Here is a 27,423-nt window from a genome sequence, read left to right as displayed (position 1 = left end):
GTAATCAGAATGTGATTACTTACATTAACTCAGCTATATATACATGTGTATATTTCTCATGGTGTAGTTTACACATGCTAGACACATTTTATTTTATATTAAAGTGATACTTCTGTAGGAAAAACGTTACTTGTGAAACAGCCCTATGGTCAATAATAATATGAGCTACATGTGAAATTGGTATGTGTTGTCCAGAGCTGAGGAGTAGTAGTGATTTGGGGTTACTCCTTGTCCTACTCTGGAGTAAGATATTTTTCTTAATGTTACTCCTACATTAAAAGCCTCTTTCTCCTTTACTCCTGACCCCTACTCCTCAGCCCTGGGGAAAAGCCCAGGTTGCTTTGCAAGGTGTGTGTGTGTGCGTGCGTGCATGCGCGCGCCTCTCTTTGCCTCCCAGTCACTTCCCCAGTGCAATATAATAAAATTATTTTTGGTGTTTGCATGTACAATATAATAACAGAAATAAGGAGTAACAAATACTCCTTACTCTTACTCCCCAGCCCTGGTCTTGTCATGTGACTGAAATATCTGATGCAATTCAAAGGAGAGAAAAAGAATAAATTTGGATCATTGACATGATTCAAAATGACTACAGACTTTGAGCTTGCTTAAACATCCATGAGATTGGATTTATAAAGGAAAGGCCATGGCATAATATAAATAATATCCTTGTCTTCAAATGGGCATCTAAGCTACAAAATGAAGACTCCTTGGAACCCACATCAAAAATTCACCTTTGCTAAGTCACTAAATTCCTAAAACTTTATTTTTCAGTCTATTTCCAAAGGGCAGTTCTTCACATTTACATTAGTGTCTCAAGCTAATGCCCTTACAAGTGGTACATACTGATTTATTTGAAGCCTATTGCTATCACTCCTTTCCTGCAATATGACAAAGGCTATTATACAGATACGTTAATATTTACTTTAACAATTCCTGGTCACTAGTCACGCTGGGTGGACTGATGGCAATTCCTGGACAAAAAAATTGGAGGGCCAAATGTTCCCCTTGTCAAGTTCAAGCAAACCAGAATTCACTGGAATCTAGACATGTCAGAGAATTTGTATTTGGAAACATTCACAACTCCTTTTAAACAATCTATTCCTTGCAGCTGTGAAAGAATAGTAATCTGCTTGTCTAAAAAAATCATTACACACAGGGATTCACAATATTGTTTGTGCAGCATTATTCACAGAGAAGGAAATCACAGGTAAAAGTTATGAAAGGCCTTCAGCTGGGATCCTAGAAAGCTATAGTACTTGTCCATGTGTTCCAGTATTGGTTATGCTAAATGTTTGTGGTTTTTGGGGATCAGAAGTTGACATCATTTGCTAATCAATCTTAGCGATCAGGAATGCCAAGGGTTAAATCTGTAAACCTCTACATCAACAGTGATCAATGCATTTGGCCATTTTTTTCCATCCCCAACTGGGCCACTGAAATTCAGGGCTTATCTGTACTACTGTTGCTGGTGATACAAAAATGATCTATGGTCCTATCCTGAAAATAAGATGATCTTAAACAGACTATTATGACCCTTGTCTTCTGAAAGGTCCTCTTGTTGAAATGCTACCAGATTTAGAGAAATTAACATTATACTATGATGTAATGTAACAAAGTCCTTAATAGATTGGCTGCTGCAGTGGCAGACTCCATGCTGCTGTTGCATATTTTGCCATTCAAGGGGACAACATATAGCCAAACCATTTATGTGCACTGGAAGTACCAGCCTTCCGTTTGGTACTCTATTTGATTCTTCTTTGTCTAGCCTTGATACAGCCCAATAGATTCTTCTAATAGGCTTACTGTTTGTGAACCATTACAGCTGAACGGCTGGCTGCTGTTCATCTGTGTGGCCTGTTCAGATCCCCAGACATGTTTGCACCTTCCTGGCCACCTGAGCAGCTGCATAAATTGAAAATTCCTGGATTAGACCCAATTTAATTTAGATGTGCAAATGGCACTGTGATTACTGCTTGCAACACAATGGTGTGGAGGCAGTTCCATGTGGCCAGCCATTTGTGTGAACCAGCTTCCTGCATTATTACAGCACTTTCAGCCATGCCAGTATGGACTCTGCACTTTATATGCACTGGGTCTTTGTCATTATATTGCCAATTTTCTTTGTTGACATTGGTTTACCTCCTTCCTTCTGGTCTTTAAAAATATTCACTGTGTTTTTAATTACTTCTGTTCTAGTGACCTATATGACATTTATTTACATCAGCTTTCAGTTGGAGAGGAATACATTTCTTCTATAGTTTCACAGAACTGCAAAGAATAAATAGGGTTTGGAGTGTGGCTAGTTAATTTGGATGTTCCACTTTATTCATAGAAAGCTTCAGTGTCTCAGAGTACATCAGGCAGCATAAGTACAGAGCACAAAATGATAGCATTACTAATTCTAAAACATCCAAGGGGATGTGCGGGAGAGGTTGAACCATAACTGAAAAGCATGCATAGATCTAATTACCTGGTAGAGGAAGTGCTTGGTAGCGATCTCCTCATTGCTCCTGGACTCATGCTATAGTATGAGGAACTTTCCAGATCTGAGAGTGAGAAATTAGGGCCTGTTCCTGTAGTTATTGGTGCTAAGAAAACAAAGAGGGATAAAGAAGGAAAAGTCAGTAAGTCATGTGGAAAAGGAATAATTACATTTCAAATATTCACTTTCACCTTAATGACTTTACCCAGCATGGAGGTAGAAAGGTATGAGTTAATTGGCACTGTAATCAGCAAGATTAAAAGATCATTATGCAACTTTATGATTAAGGTCTTTTTTGAAGGTCTTTTTTCTGGTGGCTATATCTTATTTTGTACCAATATATTTCAGTAGTTTCTTTCTTATAAACTGTAATTCTCAGAAGATGCCAGCCACAGATGCTGGCGAAATGTCAGGAATAAACTCTTCTAGAACATGGCAACATAGCCTGAAAAACCCACAAAAAACTATGGATGCTGGCCATTAAAGCCTTTGAAACAATAACATTGTTTCTTTTTTAGACTGTTTTCCCATGAATGGTTCTAGTGGATTTTTTAGAACTGTTCTCCTGACTAGTGCTCACTATTTGTGGTCTCTTGTATTTGATATGATCTTCTTTTTCTTTTTTCTTGACAGTTACAACTGTGTGTAATGATTTTTTAAACAAGCAGATTACTAATTCCTTTTCCTTTTGTATAGAAACAGAAGATCATTAATCTGCCATGTCTGGCACCATTCACATAAGAAGTCAGTAAAAGTCTTTCTACAAAACCATTTTATTACACAATAAACACACAGTTGTTATGGGGATCCAAAGGCCCCTCATCAACAAGTTATATTAAACTGTTCTGAATATGAAAACTTTTATATTAAATGGTGGGGGAGGGCAGCAGTCTATTTAAAATATAAACTAGCCCTCCAGGAGGTGTATATCCTCTTTTGTTTTTGCCAGGAAAGGGATAACCTTGGGAATCTGAAGGGGTCAAATGGCACAAACACATGAGAATGGGAATGGGATGTGCATCCTGAAAGCTACACTTTCCTGGTCTCTGCAACAGAGGTAACAAAGAGGCTTAATAAGGGTTGGGACACTGAAAACCTTGAGAAAGTTTTTTCAAGGACTAGAACAATCCTAAAATGTCTTTTGGAAGATGACAACAAACAGTGTTTTTCAGAAGTTTCCTTCATAGATAACTGAGAAAAGTTGAATGTCTCCTTCCAACTGTCATTTAGCATAGTGCTACTCAGACTGGTGATCCATGGACCAGGGCTGGTCCATATACTAATGGCTTCTGGAGAGTTTCCAGGAAAGAAAGAAACAAACATAGCCAAGAGGCACAAATAAGCTGCTACTCCCTGGCAAACTGGGAAGAGATAATTGCTGGTCTCTCACCTCTTCTGGTTGGGAAGCAAGGCTTTGGTGAACTGCCACTTAAGTGGTTTTGCATCTGCTACCGTTTAAGTAGTGATATATGAACATACCAATCTGCCTTGTAACACATCAGACCATTGACCCATCTCATCCACTTTTCCCTACCCTGATAGGTCTCTGGGGTTTCATTCAAAGGTTCTTTTATCTGAAATCCTATCCAGACAGGTAGCCAAGGGCTGAAGCCAGGGTCTGCATTCAAGGTACACTGCAAGTTCTTCTATTAATGTCAGACAGCTAAAAGCTACTATATGCTAAATATTGAGGCAACTGAAGCTGAAGTACAAGAGTAATGTTCAATACAAAGAACAATATCCTCATTCAACATTGCATATATAGTTGTCTCACATAATCTTTGGAATATTATAAGTAGTGGTTTAAGACAACCAGTGAATTGATATTCACTGATAGCAATGCATTTTAAAAGCACAGGATGTGAAGTAGAACACAATAATATTAAAATGGGAGCCAGTCTGTAATGATCTTTAAAAGGAATTAACTTGGAAAATAATTTACAAGAACACTCTAAACTCATTTGCTATCTTACAATATGCTTCCTGTGCAATGAGTGAATGAAACCTTAAAAAGAAAGCATTGTAAAATTAACTCATTTTATCAATTTGTGCTGTCTGCTAGAGTTTCCTGACAGCAGAGACAAGGGGCTGTAAAACTGATGAATTTGCATGGAAAAAGAAACCAGTGTAAGTAATTTGTGTAAAAGGTAACACGGACATGGACTGCTATAATTCAGACACCCTGCAGATAGCAAACTGCTGCAGTGTGAGCAGTTATGGGTTAGAAAAATGACCACACTGCAGTCAGTCTGACTTGAATGGAAATCAATCATAAAGGTACACTCTGCAGCATCCACTCCACAATTTTAGCAACTTCTTGGTCAAACGTATTTGCACTTCAAAAAGCTTTTGCTTGATAAATTTTCTTCATACTATACCTGCAGAAGGCCTAGGTGAAAGGTTAACAATGTGTTTTCTAAGTAGGAACACAGTGATTTCACTTCCTAACTATTATAATATTTATTAAACAGATGTATTTGAGATAGAAAGTTTGCGGACAAAAATACTTCTGATGCCGTTTCATTCTATGCATGCATTATTGGGAAGTTAAATTCACTGGTAGGCTGGCATGGAACTGCAGCCTTTCACCATCAGCAATCTTCTCCCTGGTTAATCCTGATCTGAAAACACAACATTTACTCAATGACACAGCCTTTGTAGCAGTAGCAATATCTACTGTGGGATATAATGAGCAACTAGGTGTAAGACAATTAGGACATGCAAGGGAAAAAAATATTGCAGTTTGGCATCCAGTGCCCTACTCCAGTACTCTCCACTCCATTCCCCTTACTACTCAGCATCTCATGGCCACAGACTATTATCACTCTTCAATTGACTTTTTTCAGTCACTTTTTCTTAAGTACAGTAGGCCCTTGGTGTCTGCTAGTTGGTTTCCAGGACTCCTCATGGATATCAAATTCCATAGATGCTCAAGTGCCATTAAATACAACAGAGTAGTGAAATGGTGCCTCTTATATAAATGGCAAAATCAAGGTTTGCTTTTTGGAATTTATATATTTTTAAAATATTTTCAAGCCATGGATGCTTGAATCATGGATAAAAAAATATGTGGATACAGAGGGCTAATTGTAGATTTTGCCTCCTTCTGCAAACTCTGGAGTTCACACAACTTTGGGGATGTCACCTTCTTATAGGTGAATGTACAACATAACCATTGACACTTCTGCCTGAATGCTCTAAACAGGGGGAAGGATGAACTCAAGATACCAATTGATCATGCAGGAATTACACCCATCACAGCCAAGTCCTTTGATATAACCACATCTGCTCAGACCCACAAGAGAGATCAAAAATATAAAATCATGGAACACACTTAGTGTTCACCTATAATCCTCAACTAAGACTATTCAAACACATTATCAGAGAGCTACAACTAATTCTAGAGAATAGCACAGCTTTCTTACAAGCTCTGAGAGGCAGGTGTTTATTGGCCTACAGACAGTCTCCAAACTTTAAACAACACCTCACTTACAACAGGATACATAATATGGATGGTAATACCGGGACAAGACCCTGCAACAACCTCAGAGATTGACACAAATATGACATTATCAATGCAACTTGGTATTATATCTGAAGAAGTGGGTTTATAGCCATGAAAGCCCTTGCTAAAATAAAAACCAGTTTGTCTTAGTGGTGCTGTCACATTTCTTTTTTCCCCTCCCCTCCTTCCTTTTTACCTATCATTAATGACACTCATCAAAGGGAGAACATTGGAATCATCACAGAAATTAGATACATCCATCAAGGAATTCTTTATTTTATTATATTTTAAAACAATGTGTTTTCCTCTGTGTGCCTTGTCACTTTAAATATGTGGCAAAACATAAAATCAGTGCCCAGGAAAAGCTCCAGCAGGTGGTTGAGATGTTTGTGACATGCAGAACTTTGCTCATGGCTACTTGAGTCAAAGTATGTAGTGGCCGTTGTCTAATAATAGAGAGCAGTGAAGAAGCTGGTTTTATGTTTAGTGATGGTCCTATCATAAAAGACAAAAGCCTTGCAATTCTGCTTTAGAAATCTATATTGGCAATGTATGAAAAATCTATACTAGCACCGATAAAATTCTGGCATTGATTCCACACAATGTATTGCTCACCTGTTCAAGGATCTAATTTGAAACAGTTATCTAGATGGAAATAATGCACAGTAAACTATTTATTCAGTGAAAAACTAGCTTCTCCTTCAACTCTCCTCAGACTCATGTGTATAGAGCGTTCTAACTTGAACTATTTCTGGTTTAGACCAGTTCAGCTGACTGGGTGGTCTTTCACAAACTTCAAATACACAAAAGATAAATTTCAGTCATCAGAGTGCAGGATAAATTTTCCAGAAAGAGTCACCCATGATAACATCAATTAAAAGTATACCAGGACTTGTCCACGTCTACCTTATGTCACTTGGAAAAAAGTCCTTGTTTCTCAAGAAAAAAATGATGACATTACAAAAATGCTTCAATTTTATTGTGATGTGTGGTGCAGCATTAGAGCAGGCATAGCCAATGTCGGGGATTCAAGGGACACTGAATGGGACCTGCTCCAAGCCTGTGAGAGATACTACACACCTTTGTTGCATCTGGGAACAAATCAAAACCTTTGACAAAACCTTTAGCCCGTTTTGAGGAAAAACATGAGAGAGCCCTCAGCATAAGAACAGATTCCTAAGGGAATAACTCCTACAGATTATTTACCTAAACCAGGGATAGGCAACCTTTTTGAGCCGGGGCCGGGTTGCTGTCCCTCGACAACTGGGGGGCCAAAGCCAGGGATGTGTGTGGAGCTTCCACCCCCCAGGGCGGGGCCGCGTACCGGGGGTGGAGCCTCCACCTCTGGGGGAGGAGCTTCCACCCCCAGGGTGGAGCTTCCACCCCCAGGGCCAGGCCACTTCCTCTTTGCCGGCCCCTGACGGTGCCCCAGGCCTGTTAGAGGCCGGGAGAGGCCAGTGGGGACCGCCAGTGCTGGAGGCCTCCCCGTCTTTGCTGGCCCCTGACGCCAGGAGCCCGCTGCCGCCGTCGGAGCCCTCCTGGAGGGCCCCTGCACGGCAACTGGCCTCCCAGGGGCCTGCTGCCGCCGCCGGACACCTCCTGGAGGGCCCTGCGATGGCAACTGGCCTCCCAGGCCCCGCAGCCGCCGCCGGAGACCTCCTGGAGGGCCCAGCGAAGGCAACGGGCCTCCCAGAGGCCCGCTGCGGCGCGCCAGAGCCCTCCTGGAGGGCCCCTGCGACGGCAACGGGCCTCCCAGGGGCCCACTGCCGCCGTCAGAGCCCTCCTGGAGGCCCAGCAAAGGCAACGGGCCTCCCAGGGGCCCGCTGCCACCGTCGGACCCTCCTGGAGCCCAGTGATGGCAACGGCCTCCCAGAGCTCCGTGGCGGCCCTGGCCCCGTTTCAGGGCTCCGGAGGCCGCAGCGGGCCTCTTAAAGGAAAAAATGGCGGCCAAAGCCCGCCGAAATCGGCGGCGATTTCGGTGGCAGGAGGGACGCGCGGAAAGGCACCCACGGGCCGGATCCGGCCTGTGGGCCGGAGGTTGCCGACCCCTGACCTAACAGTGAAAACTCCGCTTAAATCCATAATATGTTTTTGTGTTTTTATGTTATTGTTATCTATTCCTATTCTCTTATTTTTCTATTCTTATTCACATACAACTACACTCACATTACTCATAAACAGTATTCATACACTCTACTTACACTACTATGATTTAGGGTTGTAAAAATATTTATATATTTATTCAGGCCTGCAGCTGGGCTGGGGCAACTGAAGCACTGTCCTGGGGTCCCCAGTCAACGGGAGCCCCAAATGGCAGTGCGCCAACATGGCGCCCACAGCACGCAGTAGGACTCGGGAGCGTGTGAACACTCCACTATGCCGAGCCCTACATTCTGCCCCAGGGGCCCTAAAAACCTAGCTACGGGAGTGTATTTATTTGACTTATATCTCCCAGAGTCAATGGTCCTCCAGATATTCTTGCCTTCTAATTCTCAGCAAACCTTATCACCATGAATAGAAATGGGGGATGATGGGACTAGTCATTCATCAGTAACTAGAGGGCCAGCGAAATGCTGTCCTTGTTCTGTTGGCAAACATGTCAACAGGTGCTTCTGTTATTCTGATTTTTTTTCATCCCCATCAGCACCCAACACAATATGTCTTCACAGTGACAATTTTAAGACAATTTTAAAACACTTTGACTAATCAGAATAATGTGAGAGACAACATAGTGTAGTGCAGCGGTTCCCAACCTTTGTTGGGCCGCGACCCCCACTGGGGATGAAAGTCCTGCCCGTGGCCCCCCTGATAGGTTGGGAGGCCAGGAAGGGGCAGGATTTTCGGCTGCATACAAGCCCCAGCAGGCTTTGCGTCTGGAAGTCCCGCCCCTTCCCAGGCTCCCAACCAATTAGGGAAGCCACCAGGGGAGAAGGGGCGGGACTTCTGGCCGCAAAGGCCTCTGGGGCTTGTAGTCCTGTCCCCTTCTCCCCGTGGTTGCCTGGCAGCCGTGGGGAGAAGAGGAGGAGGCAGCCCCCACTGTCCCTTCCTCCCTGCGGCTGTCTGGCAGCCACGGGAAGGAAGAGAAGGAGGAGGAGGGACCCCCGCCCCTTCCCTGCCTCCCCATGGGTGCCTGCACTCACGGGAAGGCAAGGAGAGGAGGAGGCGGCCCCGGCTCTATTCCCTTCCTCCTTGCACGTGCCTGTGCCAGCGCGGGCACTCGCAGGGAGAAGGGAAAGGAGGGAGCCCCTTTCCCTCGCACGATGCCTGCTCCAGTGCCGGCACCCGCGGGGAGGCGGGGGGAATTCCCAACCTGGCGAACCCCTAACGGGTTGCGACCCCCAGGTTGGGAACTCCTGGTGTAGTGGCTTCAGTGCAGGACTAGGACACTGAGAGATCAAGGTTTGCATCCTCACTTGGCCATTGTAACTCAAAGAGGCAAGTCACACACTCTGGGCCTCAGAGAAAGGCAATGGGAAATCCCCTCTGAATAAATCTTGCCTAAGGTCGCCATAAGTTGGAAATGACTTAAAGGCACACAACAACGACAATAACAAACGGAGGAACATTTCATAAATGTTCCATTACACTTCATAAACCGTGTCAGTAGTTTGTTTAAATTAAATGAAGCCAGAACTTTAACAATAAGTTTAGCTTGTATTTACAACTTTGTGTGTCTGTGGTTTTTTTTAATGTGTTGCATTTATCTGATATTATGGAAAGTTGGCAAACCTCCACCATCCCTCCAAATCTCTCCCCAAATCTACATGCTTTGTGCTTTAATTAGATACTTTGCTAATCTAACTATAATAACGCCCGCCCCCCCATACGAGTATCCAAAGCAGGATTTGACCTCACCAATAGATAAACAGGTATTTGGCTCAGTACAGCAGCAAAGGGATGGTGTCTCTAGCGTTAAAGGGAGTAAATAGAAATTTCCTTTAACTAGCAGGTCTTTTCAACAACAAAGTAATAAGCTGAGGGTGGAAGCGGGAGTTACGTTGCAAATGTGACTGAAATCAGTGTCTCAGCTTTTTTCTCTCAAACAAATGGCAGCTTGCGTAAGAGAGCTTTGTTGAAAAATCACAGATATGAAATGTGTGCTGTTCATTTTGACATTACCAGTACAACATGTTATTGAGCATCTAATTATGTTGGATTCCATTTATAAACATAGCTAACCACTAGGTTTATGGAGACTTTTTGTGTATGTGCTGTTTTAATAGGATATTGATTGAGAGCAAGGTTTGAGTGTGCTGCCATTGAATTGTGTAATGGCATACAAAAGGCAAGGTCACTGCAACAGTCATTCAGAGCCCACAGTTTATTTTATATTACAGTTCTTTCTTCTTCCTTTGCTTCTGTCTTTTCATATCCAAACATAAATTGTAGACTTTGGACACCTATCCTTTGCTTTTGAAGATGAAGTTAGCTACTTTAGTGTTTATTTTTCATGCTGCTTATTTTTCACTACCTCTCTTAGAATATTGATTAGTATAACAGAAAGCTCACAGGCTTCTACATGGAGAAATGACATAGGTCCTGTTCCTACTATGATTTAAAGTGATTTGCTGAATAGATTATATGTGCGTCGTTCACACTTGAAACAGTTTCAGAACCGACTGTGCTCGGTTTGAACTGCTGCGAAGTGAGGCAAATGCAGAAAAATTGCTTTTTTTTGAAGACAGATTAAAACATTGTTCTTTTGAAAAGTATCTATTAGCAAGCGTGTTCAACAAGTGGGAACGACGGACCTGAATCGCACTGCACAGGAGGTGAGGGACTAATGGCAGAGGGCTGGCAGAGGGTGTAACCCATCTCGCCCCAGGTTTTTGGGAAATCTGCCATTTTTTCCCTTCTCCTTTCCCAGGACCTGTCCTACAGTCCAAACTTATCTCCAGGAGGAATTCCAAAATGTCCTCCATTCTGAGTATGAATAGGAAGCATTAATTTATATGCTGTGTTTTAGCTTGTGTGTGTGTATATGTGTGTGTGTGATATTTCCCATTTTTGCTGGCAAGTCCTCCATTTGGTGATGCCATGTCCTCCTTTGCGGTGAGGGCATCCGTTCACCCTGGCCCTGGGCTCTGGAGCCGCTTGGAGGTCACCACTGTCCTCAACCCAGGCCTATCAAACCCACGCAGAGGCCAGGCCAGCAAAGAACCCTTAATTAGGGATACCCCCTCTGTGAGCTCAGAGTTTCTATACAATATATATATATATATATATATATATATATATATATATATATGGCTTGGATCCAGCTTACTTGAAGGAACGCCTCCTCCCATATAATCCTTCCCGCACACTCGGGTCCTCTGGGAGGAACTTCCCAGAGGGCCTTTTCAGCTGCCGCTCCAAAAATCTGGAATGACCTGCTGGAGGAGGTCCGTCAGATCACATCTCTTGATGCTTTTAAAAAGGCGATAAAAATGATCCTCTTCCGGCAAGCCTTTCCAGACTAACCTCTCCTAAAACAGAATCAACTGCCCATGTTAATCAGCCCCCCCTCATTATTGCCCATTATTGTCATAGTGCTGTTACTTTTTGCCAAGTTGTTTTAACTGATGTTGTTCCAGTTAATTTTTTTATTGTTATTATTTTGTACTGATGAGAGGGAGGGTAGAAGGGTGGGGTTTTTGGGAGACTGTTTCCTTATTTTCCCCCCTGTGATTTTGTATTTGAAATTTTCTTTGCTGTTATTCGCCTCAATCCTCAAATGGTAAAGGCGGGATACAATTATTATTATTATTATTATTATTATTATTATTATTATTATTATTATTATTATTATTTTATGTGCCATTGCAATAGGGAGATTTACATCTGAGTAGAGAGCCAGCAAAGGAGCCAGGGTTCAAATCCCCGATTACTTAGGGAAACCCCCTCTGTGAGCTCTGGATTCCCATATAATATGTGCCATTGCAAGAGGGGGATTTACATCTGAGTAGAGAGCCAGGCTGCTGTAGTGTCTTGAGCGTTGGACTAGGAGACCAGGGTTTGAAACCCTATTGAGCCATGGAAACCCACTGGGTGACTTTGGGCAAGTCCCACTCTTTCAGGCTCAGAGGACTGCAATGGCACATTCTCCTTTGAAGAAACTGGCCAAGAAAACTCAGCAATAGGGTTGCCTTAGGGTTGTACTCCTTTCCCAGGATCCTTCTTACCTTCTAACCTTCTCTCCAAGAGGAATATCAAAACATCCTCCATTCTGAACCTGACTAGGAAGCATGAATTTATAAGCGTGTTTTCAGCTTTTGGCTGTGTGTGTGTGTGTGTGTGTGGGGGGTGATGTCCCCCATTTTTACTGGTAGGTCCTCCATTTGAGTTGAAGGTTTGGCTGGGCAAAGAAACCCACTATCTCTCTCTCTCTGTCTCTCTCTCTGTTGTCTCTCTTCTCTCTTTCTCCCCCCTCCCTCGGTGGTTCCTCAGTGATCCAAATCCCTTGCTATTGGGCTCCCAGTGACTTCATGCAATGACAATCTTAAATGTGAGTGCAGGGGCTCCAGCGCTAAAAGCTAAAATATAAATGTCCTGCTCCAAATGGGGACCCTTTGTAATTCCTCCTGGACAGAGACTGCAAATGGAGGATGTGCCCTGGGAAAGGAGGATAACCTTTGGTCAGCCTAACCTGGAGTCATTTCCTCAGTCTTTCCGATTAAAAGATGGTTGTGAGAGTGAAGCTCCAAACTTTTTAACTTGGGTCCCACTCCATAACCAGGGTGACCCAATGTCCTCACCAACAAGGAGGACAAGGCTCCCCTTTCTCTGGCTATGTCTCACTCTTCTTGTTGTTGAGAGTGTCTGGGTAGTGAGGACAATGGCGAAGGCAGAGGAGGAAGAGGAGGACCCCTGTCACCACTGGATCTGCTCCCTCTGCCCACCAAGGAGGAGGAGAGGAGCAGCATTGCCCCCTCGGAGGCATCCACGAGTGCCATGGAGACCTCCTTCTCTGCATCGATGAGACAGTGCAAATCAGGTGGGAATGACAATCATGTTAAAAAAAAGACACAAATTCATGGAATAATGAAATAATGTGCTTCCATAGTGGGAACTACGCATCAGCCTGAATCAGTTCAGAGACCCGGCGTCAATGCGACTCACAATGTGATTTAAATGCAAGTGGGAATGGCCTCAAAGATATAGTTCAATAGAACTGAAGAAGTAACAAGCACCTGAAAATATATCATCTATGGATGGATCAGTCATTTTTCATTCACCACACTTTGACTAGAATAAAATCAGTTTCCCATCTGGAACTGTATTTGGATGAAAAATGCTGAACACCACTAAGCTGCTTAAAAATCTAAATGGGGATACAAGAATTTGGACAATAATAGCCTAAGTAAGAAAATATTTTGAGCCAGCCCCATTCTCCATTACATCTTAAATGTCAAGCTTCAAATGAGAAATGTTGAATTTTTTGGACTGTTGGACATCATGATTCACTTCATCATGTAAAACACAGAAAGCATATACAACCCAGGAACTGTGCAAGTTACCATCCTGTGTCCTGACCATTGTGGCCAAATGCCATAATGAGATAGGAGGGTAAACAGGAGCAGCCAAAAATGGCAATGGCAGCTCAATATCTCATCACTGAATCCATTACTTCTTTCGTGCATCCCCTTGTTCTTTTTATTGTATCTTCTACTTTAGTTCAACCTCAACTGAAGCTGCTCTCACACCCTTGCCTTTCAAACATCGTCAGGTCAGAAAGTCATCAAAGAGGTGGCTTAACCTGCCGAAGTGATTGTGTCAAGGTGACTGTACACGAGAGATCATTATTTTCTTCCTTCTTTTAAGCAACAATGATTTTCTGCTGTTCAGCAGAAAAATTATTGCAAATTTCAAACACTAGGGTGCCACCTTATGCCAATCTAAGACTTACATTTCATTCTGCTTTATCATTGCAAGAGAACACACATACAATATACCTGTTTAAGGTAATGATGACAATATATTCCTATCATCTGTTTTAGCTGAAGCATTTAACCACAGACCAATCCAATCAACCCAATGCCAGCATTAATAGACTGATACATTTCTGAATTTTTCAGATATTATAGAAGTACACATGTAAAGTGAAAGATTGAATATAGGTTTAATATCTGCAGCAAATAATAATTCATGTGTGTCTGTGTGTGTACTGAAGCGGGACTTCACAGACAATATTTTAAAAATATTGCATCTATTTGGATATCTAAATGTGATTAGATGGTCCAAGAAGTTAGTGCAACAGTGCTTAGGCACATGAGAGAAACCCATTCCTTTTAATGAAGCATTGATATATATGTCTAAAGATGCATGAAGAAGCAGAGAAAGCACCTTCCATTGAAGTGAAAGGGAAAGTTGTTCTTAGTATGTACTGAAATAAAAGCACATGGTCAACTGCTGCCTTTCCCCAGTAACAAACATCAATTACATAATCTGGAAAAGGCAGTAGCATTACTTACTGGAGCAAGATCAACATTTCAACTTAATATTTCATTATAGATGAATATCACAATAGCACAAACTTCTCAGGCTCTGGTTTAGCTGTCATCAGAGCAGAGGCACAGCAGTGAGACAATAGTGTCCATGTCTCCTTGAACTGTCTGGATTATGTCATAGTAAAATACAATCAAAGGACCTTTGATCAATGGAACAGGGTGGTGACAGGTACTCCTAATTCACTGTTGTTAGTGAATATTGACAAACTGGTAATGATCATACTGCAGCATGTCATTCATACAAAGGGCATTAGCATTCTTTAAAGGTCAAAAGCAATGACTTTAAAAAGGCAGGATCCCATTCTATTTAGGCCTTAGAAAGCTGAAATTGTGTATACAAATGTGTGAGAGCCATAAGATCACAAATACAGGACATTACTGCATTTGTGTACAAGTATTTGCAGGTTCATAAAACCTGTGGCTGTAAAGAAATGATCAGTGCTGCATAATGCAGATGTAAAACATACATTTAGACAGAGGATATAAATACAAAGCATTTGCCATCATACATAAAGAGATTTTTTTAGTATTTGTACACCATTTGACATTACAATATGTCAAAGTGGTTCTGACATTACAATATGTCAAAGTGGTTCATATTTTAAAGCATTATAAAATAAAATTAAAAAGTATAAAGCATTATAAAAATAACTTTAAAACACATTCAAGACTTTTTTAAAAAAATTCTGATGTTCTGTGATTGAAAACACAGGAATTTCTAAAAGCGACTACCTGACATTCTGAAACTGCTGGGAAATATGATGCTGCAGACCGGGGTAAACAGCGAGGTGTATTAATGCAGACCAATAATGCTGTTACTGAACCCTCCAGAAGAATTCTCAGCAAAGACAAAATGCATCTCCATCTTGTCTCAGATCCAAGTCACATTCCCCCAAACTGGAAGTGACCTTTCCAGTACAGTGACCTGAGCCAGTTTCAAAATGAAGAGTCTATTGCTGCAGCTAAACAATTTTCATACCCAATGATATATGGGACAACTGGGGCAACATCCAGTCTTTTTCACTGCCTCAGGGATTCAAGGCGGTGTGTGTGTGTGTGTGTGTGTGTGTGTGTGTGTGTGTGTAGATTTTTCCCAATTCTGAACTAAAAATCTGATATTTCCATGTGTGTGTGGATTGCATATCTTCTCCATTGACACCCCCTTGTCATGGTGGAGAGGCTTGCGTACCCTAATGAAATTGTGAGCTATGCTGGCGGTGGTATAATAGCTGCCGGTAGGGCCTCCCATGTCAGATAGGTCACAACCGAAGGGTCTGACCAAGAGCGCCAAAGGGCAGGATGGGCTCTCTAGCCTTATGGCAACCATCCTAGGAGAAGGAAAATTAATCCCAAACCTGGGCAGATGGTGCTCGTCTAATCCTGTAAAGTCAACCATCTAAGAGAAGGAAACTCTAATCAAACCTATGGCCCGAGGACCTCGCTGCCACCGTCCATGCTTGTCAAGGCCTAAGCAGACGAACCTCTGGTTTAAAGGGTGAGGCTAGTTCTGTGCACGTTGCACTCCACCAGAAAAATCCATTGCACAGGCTCAAAGGATACATCCAACTTCCGAAAAAGCCCTGTAACGATAGGCGAGGGATGAAATGGCAGGTGTAAAGATGCACTGGAAGCCGCAGACCGAACCCTACATGCAGGCGGTTCAGGACTTTGGTCGCTTGAGACTGACCCAGGGATGACAGTCTTGTTCAGCAGCATCCTGAATGACCAAGCAGCCTTTTTTAAGCAGAGCACTGCTTGCTCCATATGGAGAGGGGCCTAGAAAAGGTGGCCTAATGAAAGCTTATCCCCATCTACCTGGTTGGCTAGTTGCGGCCAACGGGCATCTTCTGATGCGGTCAAACAAAGACAAAGAAACAAAGGCACACACCAGCCTCCAAAGGTACAAATAGACTAACGCTTGCATGCTGGAACATCAGAACCATGCAAGATTCTGCAGGTAGTGGACGTCCAGAGTGTCGTTCTGCTCCAATAGCCCATGAACTGTCACGACTTAACATTGACATCACTGCTCTTAGTGAAGTTCGTCTCCACGAGGAAGGCAGCCTTAAAGAACATGGTGCCGGCTACACACTCTACTGGTCTGGCAAATCCAAAACTGAAAAACATCTTTCAGGTGTAGCCTTTATGATCAAAAACTCCATTGCCTCCAAACTCGAAACCTTGCCAACAGGACACTCTGATCGCATTATCTTTCTACGCCTCCCACATGTTGTTCTCTTCATACCCCAACTATGCAACCCTGTGGAGAAAGACAAATTCTACTCAGACCTACGCCACCTTATACAAAAAGTCCCTGCAGAAAACAAAATCATTATCCTTGCTGACTTCAATGCCAGAGTAGGAAAGAACTTCGAAGCCTGGAAAGGTGTTTTAGGCAAGCATGGTGTTGGAAATTGTAATGATAACGAACACCTCATGCTAGAGTTTTGTGCAGAACAGCAGCTGACTATTACAAACACCATCTTTCAGCAGAAAGATACCTTGAAGACAACCTGGATGCATCCCTGATTGAAACACTGGCACCTCATTGACTATATCCTAGTGCGCCAGAGAAATATTCGCGATGTCCGTCATATCTGAGTGATGTCCAGTGCAGAATGTCAAACAGACCATTGCCTCATAAGATGTAAACTAAATCTTGATTTTAAGTTTAAACCAAAGAGGGGTGGCATCCTAAAGAGGAGACTCCAAGTCAACAATCTTCAACAAGCTGCCGTGAGAGACAACTTCCAGGCAAATTTGCAAACAAAACTCTTCTCCTACAGCGCTTTGGCAACATATCAAAAACAGCATCCTGCAATCTGCGGAAGAATCCTTAGGATTCTCCCTCAAGAAAAATGAAGACTGGTTTGATGAAAACAACCAAGAGATCCAGGAGCTGTTGGCAAAGAAGAGGCACACCTCACCCAGCCATCCTGCCATGTAAAAAATGTAGCCTTTCGCCTCACATGTAGTCAGCTCCAACAAAAGCTCTGAGACCTTCAGAACAAGTGGTGGATCAACTTAGCAGAAAAGACACAATGTTGTGCAGATCTGGGTGATTCCAGAGGATTTTATGAAGCTCTCAAAGTAGTGTTTGGACCTACATATCGCGTCCAAAGCTCCCTATACAGTACAGATGGCCAAACACTAATCACAGATAAAGCTTCCATTCTGAACTGATGGGCTGAACATTTCCAAAGCCTCTTTAGTGCCAATCGAGTAGTCCAAGACTCAGCTATTCAACATATGACACAACAACCGATGAAAAATGAATTGGACATAGCTCCTGTTTTGGAAGAGACCCTTAAGGCCATACAACAGATGAAAAATGGAAAGGCAGCCGGGATTGATGGAATTCCACCTGAAGCTTGGAAACATGGAGGTCATGTACTCCATGCTAAACTCCACAAGCTCCTTGTGAGTTACTGGGAAAAAGGTGAACTGCCATCAGATCTCCGAGATGCAGTCATCATCACCCTGTATAAGAAAAAAGGAGCAAAATCCAACTGCTCAAACTATCAAGGTATAACACTGCTCTCCATCGCTGGAAAAATCCTTGCAAGGATGCTCCTGAACAGATTAGTTCCTGCTATTGCAGAAGAACTTCTTCCTGAAAGCCAATGCTGCTTTAGAGCTAATAGGAGCACTACAGATATGATATTTGCCCTTAGACAACTGCAAGAGAAATGTAGAGAGCAGAACAAAGGACTCTATGTAACATTTGTCAACCTCACCAAAGCCTTCGACACTGTGAGTAGAAAAGGTCTGTGGCAGATCCTGGAATGACTAGGATGCCCACCCAAATTCCTCAAAATGATTATCCTACTACATGAAGGTCAGCAGGCGACACTCTCTTGGAGCCCTTTCTAATAACTAATGGTATGAAACAAGGTTGTGTTCTCACTCCAACTCTACTTACAGTTTTCTTCAGCATGATGCTCCAAAGGGCTATGGCAGATCTCGAAAAAGAAGATGGCATTTATATATGCTACCGTACTGATGGTAGCCTGTTTAACTTAAGGCGTCTGAGGGCTCTCACTAAGACTCTAAACTATCTAGTCCGTGAGCTGCTTTTTGCTGACGATGCTGCCCTCATTGCCCATACGGAAGCAGCTCTGCAGCGCCTAACATCTTGCTTTGCTACAGCTGCAGAGCTCTTTGGGTTGGAAGTCAGCCTGAAGAAAACGGAAGTTCTCTACCAGCCGACACCTCAGGAAGAACACTACCATCCCCACATCACTGTAGGCACATCTGTGCTTAAGTCCATCCAGCATTTCACCTACCTGGGAAGCATCATCTCCTCAGACGCCAAGATTGATAAAGAGATTGATCACAGATTAGCAAAGGCATATAGTGCATTCGGAAGGTTTCATAAAAGAGTCTGGAGTAATAAACACCTGAGGCGAAGCACAAAAATCAGTGTGTATAGAGCCATTGCACTGTCTATTCTCCTTTATGGGTCTGAAACATGGGTCACCTATCGCCAACACCTACTACTCCTCGGACGCTTTCATCAGCATTGTTTATGCAGAATTCTAAATATACACTGGACTGACTATGTGACAAATGTTGCTGTCCTTGAGCAAGTAGGGACCACCAGCATTGAGGCCATGCTATTGAGGATGCAGCTGCGCTGGCCAGGACGCATTTCTAGGATGAAGGACCATCGCCTCCCCAAAATAGTATTTTACGGTGAACTCGCCATGGGTCAGCATAAGAGGGGCACTCCAAAGAAGAGATACAAGGACTCCCTAAAACAACATCTCAGGCTCGGCCAAATTGATCACCAACAATGGTCCGCCCTGGCCTCACATCAGGAGGCATGGAGACGCACTATCCACGATGCTGCAGCCTTTTTCAAAAACTTATGCCGAACGAGTCTCGAAGAAAAACGACAATGCAGAAAGAACCACAACCCAGAAACATCACCCAAGGAGACTTTCTGCTGTGCTTTCTGCAACCGGACTTGTTTATCTCAGATTGGCCTTTTTAGTCATCAACTCGCTTGTAGGAAACGTGGGATGAGTCCTTCCTGAATCTTAGTTCGCGAAGTAAAGCCAGATGGGGGATTGCATAGTGACATCAGTGTGAAGGCAGTAGGAGTAATTTAGAAATATGTAGATTCACACACATAGGAGGTGGAGAAAAAAATCCAGAGTAACCATGACCATGCTTATTACTTTAATATAAAGTACATTACATGATATTTATTTTCTTGATATAATGCGTAATACAACACAATTTACTAAGCAAGTGTCAAACCACAGTATGAATGTACTAATTTACAAAACCTCTTATGTAGTAATTATACAAGGGTGAAAAAAAATCAAAGGAAGAACTGAAATTTAAAATTGTTTACTATAATGAGAAATTATACTTACTTTGTGAGACCCTTACTAGTTCAGTCACACTGAAAACACCTGATGTGACAAAACTGTCTTGGAAGCCCAAATGTCCTAAAAAAACACAAGAAAATTAGAGATGAGATTAATGTTAAGTACTTAATGACTGTATTCTCAAATACCTTTGTAACTGTTTAATGCAGAAGAAATTAAATATTTAATTTCCCACTTATCACTAATTGCTGCTTAGGTAGGCAGATATATGGGCAGAGTTTAGGGAAGTTAACATGACACATTAACAGGCTGTATACATTAAAGCATCTAAATCGGAAAACTGAAACAAAAGAAGCTCATTTTAATAAACAGTTACCTTAGATGACCTTAACAACTCAATGATTGAAATTAAAATACTGTACCTAAGAATCAGACGGGATAGATAAGTTCTATAATCGTTTTAAACATTATTCTCCAAAGAAACATCTGATCAGGATTATCTAGTCCTTCAGTCAACCAAAACAAGATTTAAAGATGCACTCTTCATTTTCTGAGGTTACATTAGGGAGATCTTGAACTAGCAGCTGTTTAAAAAAAAATCTTGAAACAGAATGCCTTTCAAAAAAGAAGAGAACAAGATTTTTTTTTTTTAAAAAAAAAGAAAAACTCTTTAAAATGAGCTTTTCAAAAGAGAAACCAAATCTTTGCATAAGAAAGCTTTAACTCTAATCCTCTGAATTTCTTTAAGAGGCAGGGCATATGGTGGCTTGCTGATTTCATTTGTGTAAAGGATATTTTAAATCAAAATGTTATTACACTTTCCATAACAAGGAGTTCCCTTTTTCTGTAAAAACATGCCTATCACCAAATGTTAATTTAATTTTCTGGGTATAATCAATTACAAAACAAGAGGCTCTCAAAGTGCATGATGGGTACAAGGAATTCTGCTGAACCACACAGATTACTTCATACAGTACCTATCCAAACTTCAGTTAGAGGTCCATAGCTGATAGGCTAGCACGACCTATTGCTTTTGAAGCAGGGTCAAAGTAAACTGAAGATAAAGGGATTATTAAAAGAACTTTAAAGTCATTCTTGTCCGTAGGATAAGTGGCCTACCTTTTAAGGTTATACTAATTAAGGTTAATGATTCTAATATGTGTGCACACACACCCATGTTACTTAATGTGACATAAGGCTCCATGTGCTTAGGCACAGTTTTGATTTCCCTGATCTACTGAACATTTCTTATCCATTTGATTAAGTTCTTGCATCTTTCACACACATATACATACAATCTTTATTTATTTGGTGAGTGCAAAGATTCATTGAATTCTCCCAGAATGATTTATTAAATTATCCAAAATTTAAAATTACTGCAAAAAAGAATTTAGCATTGACAGGATTATTAGGAACCACCTCTGAAGTGCCTTCATTCAGGCAACATATTCACATTGATTTCCCAAAACTGACATAATTCCACAAGCATGTTTTGCAATCCAGAGACACCAACTAGGATTCTGGATCTGCCAGTGTTCTTCCACCAATTATCAGCCAGGACTGCAGAATTTTAACCAACACTAAAAGCTACATGAAAGATTTGGGCCTGACCAGACTATTAGCTAATGCTTCCCCTGGACAGCTACTCAGGTAAATTGAAGGTCAAAGCTGCAAGCTTTTGAATAAATTCACCATACAATACTTATCCCCAGAAATCAATGCAGACTTTAGAACTGTGAACTGCATCCTCAAGTAATAAATTATCCCAGAATATATCTCCTGTGTGCTTATAATCTTGGAAAAGGATTCCTTTCCCAGGTATTAGTGAATGTAAGCCTTTTATATATTCTAGTCAATTGAGTACAACTTGAGACTGTAAATTAAACACATTCACTATAATCCTTTGTCCGTGGTCTTCAGTTTGTTTAATTTATGTATTCACAGTGAACTTTATAGTCTGCTTTCCCCATTGGAACGTGCAGTATGTAGTAGTGGTTAAGGCAGGGGTGAACAGCTACAGCAGGTCTAGAGGTGGTGGTCCTCTTGGGTCTTTATAGACTACCAAAAATGCCCCACCCCAAAGTGATCAGCAGTCCATTTCTGGTTTTGAAAAACAGGTGTTTCTGTTAAACAGCACAGTGCCTGCAACCACTTTAAAAGCTGAATTGCTACTCCTGACTTCAGAAGAAGCAAATCAACTTTTTTCCTATAAAAAAGTGGCAGCCCAAGGAGTCTGGAGGGCTGAAGGCCACATGAATGAAGGGCACAGAGCTTTGTCTGTTTCTCGATTAGAGTTTTGGACTGGGATTTAGAAGATTCCAGTTCAGGTCAAATTCCCACACATAGTCCCCAGGGTCCCTTTCACAGCAAATTGATAGCTCTACAATTCCACTTTAACTGCCATGGCAACATCCTATGGCATCCTGGGATTCACAATTTAGGGGAGAGCATTCAGAATTTCCAGCCAGATGGCTCCTCTACTGCCTCCCCAAACTATAAACTCGGGGTTTTCATAGGAATCACAGCACTATATCTGTGTTTGTAACAGGGCCCCAGGTGATCTTGGCCAGTCACTCTCCCTCAGACTGATCTACCACACTAGGTTATTATCTTAAGAGTGACATGGGAAGAAGAGCCATAGATGGCGCATTGTTAACGGGAAGAAAGTTGCAATATAATTTTAAATTAACTAGTGTGATAGAAGTGCACCCTTGAGATAAGATGCAGCCACTATAGCCATTTTTTGCAGGCCTCAATCTATCAGATTGTCCAGACTGTCTTTTTTTCTGGCCAAAAAATTATAGGAAATTTGGCTGTGTGAGTCTTGCCCATGTAGAGTATGGCCTGCTTCCAGGACTGATAATTCATAGTTTAAATACATTTCAGGGCTCCTCTGCACTGTTTCACATCAAAAAAACAAAAAGTGGACTTTCACCTACTTCTGGGGTTGTAGGGCTTTTGTTTTGGCTTGTATAGCAGTCTGCATGGCCCATTGTAGGGAGCAAACATAGTGTAGTGGTTTTAGTATTGGACTAGAACTCTTTAATACCAGGGTTGGAATCCCTGCTCAGCCGTGGAAATCCATGGGTGACCTTGTGCAAATCACATTGTCTCAGTCTCAAAGGAAGGCAAAGGCAACCCCCCTCTGAATAAATCTCACCAAGAAAATGACATGATAGGATTTAGGGTCAGTGTACATCAGAAATGACTTGGAGGCACACAGCAACAATGGTCCCTATGGGTGTCAGAAGCAGAAAACTGTCCCCCAGACCTACAGAAGTTGACTAACTCAGAAATAAAATAAAGGAAGAAATAAGAGGCTAATGAAACATATAAAACAACAAGAATCTAACTAATAAGCCTTAATGTATAATAATAACCACTTCAATATGACCCCCCCACATAATTTAAAAATCAAGTGAATACATACATTCTTCTAGTTATGCACATTTTTACGTTACCAACCACAATATTGATGAATAAATGGCTATAAAATGCATGTTTAAAATATTTATTATACAACCTGTAAATGCTACTTTTTCAAATCACAGAGTAATACCAACAAGGAAAAGCCATATAAAGTATCTCAATATACATAGACCTCTTGAAACCTTAAAATAGTCATGATCAATTAGAAACTCAAGCCTATTATCTTAACCAAATGCCTGATTAGAAAGAAAAGCCTTCCATACTCTAACTGCAACTTGATTCCTCTTGGTTTTATCCCCTACTTAGATTATCTTCTGTTTCACAAACAATGTCAAGCAAGTAACTTCTAATACTTATGGAATACATACTTATACTACTGGTTACAGAAACATCTTTGGAAAACCACTGAAAAGATTTTCTGATCTACCTAAGAGGTTGTTATCCATATCCTTTGATGTGGCAGTAAAGCCTGAGTAGATTTCAAATGCACTAGGCACATTGGATTCATTAATTTAATTTGGATTGTCAAGTACTTTAGTGTCTGAAACCTTTACAAAATCAGTAGCAGTTACACATTCTAATGTACTCCACATCTTGGACCTTTACTACAACTATTGTGGGCATTTGCTATTGGTTGAAAACACTGGCTGGCATTCTGTTAAGCGGTTATAAATGCATAAGCTAGACTTATGCATTTGTTCACATTTATAGTAGTGGCACTATTGCCATGATCACAAATGCTGCCTAAAACCTACCTCCTGCAGAAGCAGGACCTTTAAGTGGAGATCCCCACACTGAAGATCTCTGGCAGGAAGGGGCTGGAAATGTCATCCTGTTATAGCCTGATCATCAGAACATATTTCTGTGGTTTGGTGAGGCCGCTGACTGTTAAGGGCAGTTTCTGGTGTCATGTCAGAGGATGGTGTGTAGTTAACACAATCGTAACTATGGGCCCTAACAGACAGGCCACAATAAAGCTGCTTCAGGTCTCTTTGGAGATATGCTATTTAAATGGTGCATGTGTCCTAAGAGACTGGACGCCGCACCAAAACCATGCTCCAGTTCTAAGGAATGGAGTGTAGCTTTGGTACAGCTTCTGGCCGCTTAAGATGCATGTGTCATTTAAACAGCATATCTCCAAAGTGACCTGAAGCAGCTTTATTTTGGCCTGTCTGTTCGGGACCTATGTCTGTGATGTAGGATATTGTCCACTGTTTTTCAGGTGTATCACCTAATATGAATTGTAGTATCAGTCTTATGGATGAGACAATGAGGAAATTCAACAATGGCTCCTTTTTATCCTGGAGAGAAGTGACCAGTGGGGTCCCACAGGGCTCTGTCCTGGGCCCAGTGCTATTAAACATCTTTATCAATGACTTGGAGCACAAAATTGGGGGCATACTTATCAAATTTGCAGATGACACCGAATTAGGAGGAGTAGCAAATACCCCAGAGGACAGGATCAAGATTCAAAGTGACCTGAACGGACTGGAAAGCTGGGCCAAGGCTAACAAAATGAAATTCAACACGGAGAAATGTAAGGTACTGCACTTAGGGCAGAAAAATGAAAATGCACAGATTATAGGATGGGGGACACCTGGCTGAATGAAACTATGTGTGAAAGGGATTTAGGAGTCCAAGTAGACCACAAGTTGAACATGAGTCAACAGTGTGATGCGGCAGCTAACAAGGCCAATGCGATTTTAGGCTGCATCAATAGAAGTATAGTGTCAAGGGAAGTAATAGTGCTACTCTATTCTGCTTTGGTCAGGCCTCACCTGGAATACTGTGTCCAGTTCTGGGCACCACAATTCAAAAAGGATGTGGAGAAACTGGAGCGTGTCCAAAGGAGGGCAACTAAAATGGTGAAGAGTCTGGAAACCATGCCCTATGAGGAACAACTTAGGGAGCTGTGGATGTTTAGCCTGGAGAAGAGACGGTTAAGAGGTGATATGATAGCCCTGTTTAAATATTTGAAGGGATGTCATATTGAGGAGGGAGCTAGCTTGTTTTCTGCTGCTCCAGAGACTACAACACGGAACAATGGAGGCAAACTGCAGGAAAAGATATTCCAGCTCAACATTAGGAGGAACTTCCTGACAGTAAGGGCTGTTCGACAGTGGAACAAACTCCCTCGGAGTGTACTGGAGTCTCCTTCCTTAGAGGTCTTCAAACAGAGGCTGGATGGCCATCTGTCAGGGATGCTTTGATTTAAATTTCCTGCATGGCAGGGGGTTGGACTGGATGGCCCTTGTGGTCTCGTCCAACTCTATGATTCTATGTGGTTTGAGAGTTGGACTATGGCTCTGGAAATTACAGTTTGAATCCCTGTTCAGCCTGATGCAAGATACAACATCATGTATTGATTTTAAAAAATTGTTATAGTTGCAGTGTCTAATTATTAGGTTCCAGCTCAAGAGAGCTTTTTGTCCATGTTCAGCTGAATGTGGTTATAAGGCCATCTTCAGGTGTTTGCATTCATTGCAACATTAGTAACTTATTGCCAGGTGCTTGAAAACATTATTGGTGGGGCTTACTTGCCACCCCCATCCCCAGCCTTAGCCATACATGAAAAGTGCTTTAAAAGAAACAAATGTTGGGAAACTGGGATTCTTGCTATTCACATGTATACTCTTTTGTGAGGTTGGCAACCAGCATTATGTGAAGGTGTCCATTAGTGCATTATAATTTACTTTGGTTCTGTTACTTTGTTGGAAAAAAAATTCCTACGTTTTGTATATTTGTTGTGCTTTTCTTTCTTTCCTTTAAAAAAAAAGGGAGGGGGAAGAAATTTATCAATTCTATGTTCAGATCACTGGGCACAAGTCATAATAAATCCAGAAAGACTTTGTTTGGGGTATACATGTACAAGATTGCGTTCTGTTGACTGAAAAATATTTAACGTTTGATTAAGACTTTTTTTTTTTTAAAAAAAGTGTGTTCTTATTCCATTTATTAAAAAGGAATTGCTAAATTGCTGGTTAAAAGGTAACATTCTCTGTTATTTTCTCTATTGCTTTTACTAAATATCCTTTGCTAATAGTTATTTGTCATTTCAGCATAGCAACACATCAGCCATTGTGGTCATTTTATTAGCCATTCAAACGGTGGATTTGGTTCAAAATAACCACTAGGCCACTAATCCAATACTGTTGTGCCAATATTATGAGAAGCTTGCTTGCATACGCAGTTTTAGAATGGTTTTCAAGAACTACTAGATGATTCTTTGAGGAAGAATATATATATATATATATATATATATATATATATATATATATATAGAGAGAGAGAGAGAGAGAGAGAGAGAAGGAGAGAGACTATCTCAGCTAAATAATGCTAGTACAATGGAGGGATACCTTAAAGACTTAGAAATCGTGTAATACAACCCTAGTCTGGATCTTATTTGTTGAAAAAAGCAGAATACAAGTGGCTAAAAGAGAAAAGAGCCAATATTTGACAACACAAATCAGCATAACCTTTTAAATGCAGCAGTCATGGATGACTGCCCTTTGACCTGAAGAGATTATGTGGGATTTCAATGACAACAGCTGGAAGTGAGCATGTGTGAATAGAGAACACAGGATCTTAGGCCTAACACAAAAGCCTGTCTAGATCAGAGCATTGATTAGAAATTGCTTCCTGGTCCCAGCTTAATAGAGTGTAATAATGAATGTTTTGTTAACTCTTCACAGCATCCAAAATTAGAAGGAACTTCATCCTTTGTAGTTTTTTAAAATTAATTTCACAAATCCATTCCTAATGAAGATATTTTCAGAGTAAAGGCCAATATGGAAACTTGTCTAGAGTAGAATGCAAAATGTGCATGATTTAGTTCAGACTGATCATAAACATGCCTATTTATCTAAACAGCACATACACACAAAATTGTGTGTGTGTGTGTTGTGGGGGGAGTCCAATATGAGACTACAAAGCTGTCTTACCATAAATCAGGCTGTTGGTGCATTTAGCCCAATACAGAGCTTCATAAAATTTCCAAAATTCTCCCCTCCCCTCTGCCAAGCTTTGGTATAAGCTCTATTCAAGCAGTTTTTTCCTCCAGTGCTAGTCATCTTGGAATATACATATTAGCCATATAGCTCCTTTCCCCATGTTCTCCATGTATTGCGGACAATCTGAAGGGAGAACGCCTGCCAGCATATTTAGCCTATTCCCATG

The 27,423-nt window shown here is 41.5% G+C and overlaps 1 protein-coding gene across 8 annotated transcripts in view; it reads right to left on the bottom strand.

Moving 5' to 3' along the window:
* NFIA (nuclear factor I A) overlaps window positions 1-27,423 on the bottom strand; it is a 599,011-nt gene that overhangs the window by 138,142 nt on the left and 433,446 nt on the right. For all 8 annotated transcript variants that reach the window (XM_042463280.1, XM_042463282.1, XM_042463279.1 and 5 more), the window contains exons 4-5: window positions 19,864-19,938; window positions 2,474-2,591 (exon numbers count right to left, since the gene is read on the bottom strand). In XM_042463280.1, coding sequence (XP_042319214.1) covers window positions 2,474-2,591; window positions 19,864-19,938 — 193 coding nt within the window. The remainder of the gene's footprint in view (window positions 1-2,473; window positions 2,592-19,863; window positions 19,939-27,423) is intronic.

This window comes from Sceloporus undulatus, chromosome 4 (assembly GCF_019175285.1).
Source record: "Sceloporus undulatus isolate JIND9_A2432 ecotype Alabama chromosome 4, SceUnd_v1.1, whole genome shotgun sequence".
NCBI classification, from domain to species: Eukaryota; Metazoa; Chordata; class Lepidosauria; order Squamata; family Phrynosomatidae; genus Sceloporus; species Sceloporus undulatus.
This window is presented reverse-complemented; position numbering and strand designations above follow the sequence as displayed.